The sequence below is a fragment of the Nanorana parkeri genome, unplaced genomic scaffold (assembly GCF_000935625.1).
Source record: "Nanorana parkeri isolate BGI_ZX_2015 unplaced genomic scaffold, ASM93562v1 scaffold1642, whole genome shotgun sequence".
NCBI classification, from domain to species: Eukaryota; Metazoa; Chordata; class Amphibia; order Anura; family Dicroglossidae; genus Nanorana; species Nanorana parkeri.
In genome coordinates this window covers 6,789-13,282 of record NW_017307910.1, presented here as the reverse complement: position 1 = coordinate 13,282, position 6,494 = coordinate 6,789, and the positions used below count along the sequence as shown (strand labels likewise).

The following is a 6,494-nucleotide window of genomic DNA, read 5'->3' as shown; positions in this document are numbered from 1 at the left end:
TTTTTTTTTTTTTTTTATTAACTTTTTGATAGGCCTGAAACCTAAAGATTCAACATTTTCTCCACAGGAAATTCAGTCTGACACTAGGGTGTCAGACTGTAAACAGCTGCCCCCCTCCCTGTCACCCATTGTAACATGATCACAAAACACCAGCTCTGCCTGTAGCTTTGCCCTTCTGTTGTGAAGGTTTGCTTGAGTTTGCCTAGCTTATTTCTTGCATGGGTCTCCTATTAGTACATATGCATAATGCATAATGCATAGATCACTTTGAAAGTGCTAAACTGTGGAACCCTTGTCCAAGAATCGTCTGACACAGGGGCTTTGAGGGACAATGCATTGTCCGGTCTATCTAAGTTCTACCGGGTGGATGTTGCAGCCTCATCTGATGCCAGCTTCTGCTGTAGGGTCCGTCAGGCAGCTCTTTGAGATGCAGGCAGTCTAGTTCTGTTTTTAATGGGCCTGTTGCACTATTTTTGTAATCTGACAGGTGTCGGTGAGAAATTTTAGTGCTGTCCCTTTAATACCTCTGGCTTTATTAATGTATTTAGGAGATTGCAAGAAGCCTGCAGTGGATGTGCTTGGAATACCTGCCCTGTGTTACAAATTGGTATACAAAAGGGATTTCCAGATTCCAAACTAAAGGGGGTAGAGTAGGAGTGGTACCCTATAGCTACTGTATGCTTGGCTGAATAAGTGAAGCCCTGAGCATGTAGATTATGTTCACTGTATGCATTTTAAGGCTTGCATTTCAATATTAACTGTAATATTTTTTTCTTCTACCCCTTTCAAAGTATCTGATTACTTCTGTAGCTGGGATCTACCAATAAATGTCCCACTTGCAGCCTTTGCTGCAAGATGTCGTACAGATATGGAATTGTATTAGTTGACTGCCTGGGAAATGGTGCTTACCAGATAAGGGGTCCTCCCGTAATTGAAGTGCAACGCTTTCAGCGTGTGAAATTCTTTCCACAGCACCACTGGCGTGTTCCCCCCTATCCTCATTAACTATTTCTGCACAGTTTTTAACAAGGTAAAATGCTCAGGATGTGTGTGCACGTGAAAGAAGACGCTTCCCTTGTACTTTTCAAATTACCGTTCCAGTCTGACTGATTGGGACAACACCTCCACTTTTGTTTTGCTTCAATTTGTATACATACATCATTTATTCTATTGCATTACATCAGGTAATAGTACTTAATCTGAGAGCTCCAAATATAGATCCCCTTCAGTTGCCCTTGTCGGCGCTGACCTGCTTCCACTGTATGGTAATGTGTCCACTGCTCTCCATTCACCCTCCCTTCTCTCCTGATGGCCACACTTACATCTCTACCGTGAGCAATGATGGATGAAGTGTGTGCTGCTTAATATTTGATTGGCATCTGTCAGTGTATATGGTGTTTCTGCTCTAGTCACAGCAGGATGTAATTTACAACTGCAGCGTCTCTCCTTTCCCACACAGCTGTGCAAAGACTTCATATCGTTATGCAAAGCATTAATCTTTTATAGCTTTGTAGTTTACAGAAATAAATTTATTCTAGGCTTAATATCACAAATATCACACTGTGTCCACTTTAGTGTTTTGATGTATCTGTCTTCAGCAGTCTGCGCTCACCCCACACTATCATTTAGGAGAGAACAGGTCATCCTATTGGCTAGCCGTGAGATGTGAGGTCAAATCCTGCTTTCATCTGCCAGCAGCAAATTTGCAAACTGCTGATAAGCTTTTCATAAGGCTATGCCATCATACATACCAATGCTCTCTGTAAGAGCTGTGTGTCATCCGGACTTGGAAAAGTATGTTGTGCCCATTTCTGGTTTTTGTCTTTAAAACAGAAATGCTCGTTCCAGATATGTCCCTTACTGTGAAGTGCACCTGTCACCCTTGAAACTGTTTTGTAATATAAACTAGTGCCAGGTGATTTGATGTAGTATTTGAGTTGACCTACCCTCCTGAATAGGAACCTTCATTGTGTTTGGGTGACCCATACAATTTTAACAAGCCTCATTATCTCTTGCTGCCCATGCTATTTTCTTTTTTACCTTTTTATATAATTTTTTTGTGCTCGCTACTTTTAGTATGTCTCCTTTTTCTTGATGGATTGTTCATTTGTCTAGTGAATGTTCTATCCCAGGATCAGGATGACCAGATGTCAAGCTGGTACTCATTACTTTTATTCTTTTCTCTGTGAAAACTTGGAATGGCCAGTTTAAGGCTTTGTGCTCAGATCTGTACAGTAGATAGGTGGTACAAAAAAGGGAGTGTGCTGTGTGTTCATGTAACTCCAATTGGCATTGTGCAGAGGGCGGTGATGCAAAACATACACTGTGGGCAATCAGCTGGTAATGATAACATGCTTTTAAATGCTCATTGTCTGCTATGGGTTGAGCCGAGTTGTAATATAAGAATTCGTTGTTGGTGAAATGGCATGTAAAAGGACGTCGTCATTTTATTTTTTAACGTGAATTCTTTACTCCCATCCGTATGGCAGATATATTTTTCAAGATGTGAAAATTACAGTTAAGACTTCACAGTAGATAAAATAGTTTTATTAGCATTTAAAGTGGACCTAGACTTGGGTAACATTATCCTTCACACAGTGCCGGACAAGTCCATTGTGAATGATCTATTTGCAATAAAACGTTTGCAGCTGCTCATTTGCATATAATTTTTTTTCTTCATCCATTGCAGTGTCTTTGTGAAACAGCTGCTCCTGTTTCTAGACCAGCCCCCCTGATGACACCATCATCCAGTAATTATAAGTTCACGCTAGGGTAGAAATCCGTGTGCCCAGGCATGGAAGAAAGGTTTAGCCTGAGCCGTGACGGCCTCACGGCTTTAGAATGATTCTTTATTCTAAAGTTTTGAGGGGTTTTTTAGTTTTGTGTGGGAACACATGTTGGTCATCCAATGACATCCATCTTCTTGATTTCTCTTCTCAATTTCCTCCTTTCAGTTTTGTGACTGCTTGTCTTGGATGGCTACCTACATACAAAGCTCATTTGCCAGTTGCAAAACTGAGGAGTGCTTTCATATTGCAAGTGAAAGCTATTGCCAGATAGTGGCTTGGGTTATTGTCATGGACCACTTAGCTGAAAGCAATATTCTGAAAATATGAGCAGACTTTTAAGGCAAGATAATAAAGATATCTAAAGCTGTTTTTGATTATGTAGATCATCCATGCTGTACAGCAGAACTTTAATGGTTGTGTTCTTGTGTCCTTATGCAGTTTGTGAAGAAGGCTTTTTCCTCCATCAGAAGACTTGTGTAAAGAACTGTCCTCCAGGATTCACAGCCAGTGTCCAGAGTATCCAGTACACACTGGAGAACAACATAGCACCTCTCCTGGCCAATGTGTGTGTGCCCTGCCATCCTTCATGTTCTACCTGCAAAGGAACCACTCCAACTGACTGCCTCAGCTGCCCAGCTCACTCACACTACAATGTGCTGGACTTTTCCTGTTCCCATCAAGTTCAGATAAGCAGGGCATCTCCATCACTAAAAGAGGCTGTGCAAGAAACATCGAAGGGTTACTCAAGCTTACCAGTCGTCGTGGCCTCCCTTAGCTGCATCACGATAGTCATTGTCTTTGTGAGTGTCTTCTTATTCCTCCAGGTACGTTCCGGGGTTATCCTGGGCAAGAAGAAGTTGTACATGTTGGACAGTGGAATCATCTCTTATAAAGGAATCCCATCACAAATGTGGCAGGAAGAAGGATTATCAGAGTCTGAGACAGAGGAGTTTTGCACTTACAATGAAAGAACTGCTTTTATAAAGCAACAGAGTGCCCTTTGATGACAATTCTGACACCACCTACGCAAAACGCCATGCCATCATACAGACTCCATTTAGGTTTCCTTTCAACACTGGATGAGTCCAAATGGATACCGACCTTTTCATCAGCATCATGATTCCATCCAGTGCTATGGATAATGTCCAGGAAACATCAAAAACTCTTTGTTTTGTCTTGTGGTTTTTTTTTCCCCGCTGTTATTTGATCATTTTGCATCTTCGAGATTTTTTTTTAACTTATAGTGCCTATTGATCTCCATTTTTTTTTTTTTTGCTGCCTGCTGAAGTGGCTATCAGTTAACCCTTCCAGTAATAGAATATCCTTAGACAGGATGCGGGTATACACTCGTATGCAGTCTGCCCACATTTGTAAAGGGTAGCACATAGGAACTGTACTAAATGATTTGTCGTGCTGACAAGAAGCTCCATGTAGGTGGTAAGCCATTTTGCAAAGCTTTACTGCTAGATAGTACATCAGCATCTGGGCCAGGCTGGTAAACTATGTAGAGACCCAATGTCATGTGTCGTGCACCAATAAGGTTGTCTGCCTAGGCCTTGCTGAGGGAGATCCCAGCTGACATGATGTAGAATGATAATGTGCTGTGAAGAGAGAGGAATGCATTGGAGCTGATTGTCGGAGTCGCATACATATTACACTGGGGAACTACACATGCATTTTTTTACATTTATTTTTTTTACAGCATTTCAAGGATTCTTGCATACAGTACACTGACAGGACCATGTGAACAGCTTGGTACAGTGTATTGTGGGCGTCACCTTTTACTTCACTCTTTTTTGCATATACGATGAGCAAGAGCTGTTTCTTTTTTCCTTCACATCCAGTAATCACAAATGTTTGTCATGTTAAAGTGCTCATATACATAATTTGTCAGATGTCTGTTTTACCCCAGATCTGCCAATAACTTCTCTGTAGATGGTGCAAAAACTTCTGCAGGAAGTGGCTGATTAGCAGCACAGTGGGTATGAAATGGCCAAGATGGTTGATCTCTTTGGAGTCCAGAAGCTCAGCTGAAATATCTGGACCCTTCAGACTCTGTTTTTAGTGGATTTAGCCATCTTCCATAAAGATGGTGGTCATCCAGCAATTCTAGACAGCCATGTCTCATTATATCTGGAGATCCTAATACAAAAGAGCATCACAACCTCACATGGTTACAAAATATTAACATTTCCTTCTCGGTAATTAAATCCTTTTAATTGGATTTGTATGTTTTAATGGACATGGGGTTAGTATAAGTTGGAGCATATTTTATAAACGCATATAGATCAATATTTCTTCTAAATGGTTTATTGTCTTTAAGTTCTATTTTCTCTATTGGCTATGCTCTGTCTGCTTTCACTTCCCGTGAATTAATGTAGTCAGACATGGCTGTTCATTCACATTGTTGGTGCCTGCTTTGGGCCTCACTTAGAAAGTGTCTTCAAGGGAACCAGTAGTAATTGGGCTTAAAGCCTAACTACATTTTTATTTTTTTATAATGTTTTTTTCTATACCTCCTATTTTAAAAAAAGTAGTGCACTACTTAACTGTCTCCATGCTCCAGCATTGCCCTCCATGTTTGTGGGCGGTAATCCTCTTTGGGGTTAAGTGATGCCCAGCATCATTCAGCTCCCTTCCTGTGATTCTCTTCATAGGCCTGTATTGGCTATTGGTATTTGCCCTGTCTGTTTAGCCCATGGGCTGCATAGCATCATTGTTATGGTGCAGGCACCTACCTGCACCATAACCACCAATGACGCTGTGCAGCTCAGCCGCTTGCATCTCTGCAACCATTGACGATGTCTTACTTATTGACACTCATTGATGACATGGTACAGTCTGTCTTCCTAGCAGTGTGTGTATACAGATTACAAAGTACTTTGGCTGTATTTGCATTTGGTGTGAAGAGAAAGGAAGAAGAGTATGCATTTGTTATACATTGTCATGGGGTTTTGTTTAAAATAAGGAGCCTGAACCGTTTCGATTATGTCAATTATATGACAGACACCAGTTCTATTGAGTAGCATTTGGAATATGTTTTTTCATTTTTGCTTTATATAGATTGCTTTGTGTTGCAAGACCAATTTTCCATAGTTATTGTGTTACTTATTCCTTGCTCTAACTCAGGCCACGTTATCGATCAACTCGGGGCAAAACAAGAATCCCCTTCCTCCCACCCCTCTGCTGCCCAAAAAAATAAATCTTAATCAGTGATAATTTAGTCGAATAAAATGTTTGGTCGTAGTTTTCGTCATCTGCATGTTTTCACTGATGAAAACAAAATAAAAACGAAGTTAAAAGGACTAAAAATTTGACGAAAATACATTGCAATTTTCTCTACTAGAGATGTAGTTGACAAAACTAAACTAACATATTTCAGATTACTAAAATGCAACTAAAACTACAATGTGTATTTTAGTCATCTGAATTTATTTTTTAAATGCACTGGTCTAAAACACTAATCTAAATGCCCCTTTAACTTGTATTCATGTCCCAAGCCTTCTCTCCTCTTCTGTATACATCCAGCAGGGTCCTTCTTTGGGTGTCCACATCATTGCCTGTGTGAAGTGAAGACTTCCTATTGGTGGCTCAGAGACTTCCAGCCGTGGGGTACTCTCACATGGGCTTTCGAGGTGGGTGGGGGTGGAGGGGACCCGTCCTCAAATGAGGAATGGACAAAATTATCAGATCCTGGGGCAAGAA

At 40.8% G+C, this 6,494-nt stretch overlaps 1 protein-coding gene and 1 long non-coding RNA gene across 2 annotated transcripts in view; one reads left to right on the top strand and one right to left on the bottom strand.

Annotated features, from left to right (window-relative positions):
* Positions 1 to 3,408, bottom strand: part of LOC108799146 — a 23,064-nt gene extending 19,656 nt beyond the window's left edge. Inside the window, exon 1 of the long non-coding RNA XR_001942002.1 lies at positions 3,397 to 3,408. This is a non-coding gene — a long non-coding RNA (uncharacterized LOC108799146). The remainder of the gene's footprint in view (positions 1 to 3,396) is intronic.
* FURIN (furin, paired basic amino acid cleaving enzyme) overlaps positions 1 to 3,936 on the top strand; it is a 167,083-nt gene extending 163,147 nt beyond the window's left edge. The window contains exon 15 of the mRNA XM_018570964.1: positions 3,228 to 3,936. Within this exon, the coding sequence (XP_018426466.1) occupies positions 3,228 to 3,793 (566 nt within the window). The 3' untranslated portion in view covers positions 3,794 to 3,936. The remainder of the gene's footprint in view (positions 1 to 3,227) is intronic.
* Positions 3,937 to 6,494: the final 2,558 nt, after the last annotated feature.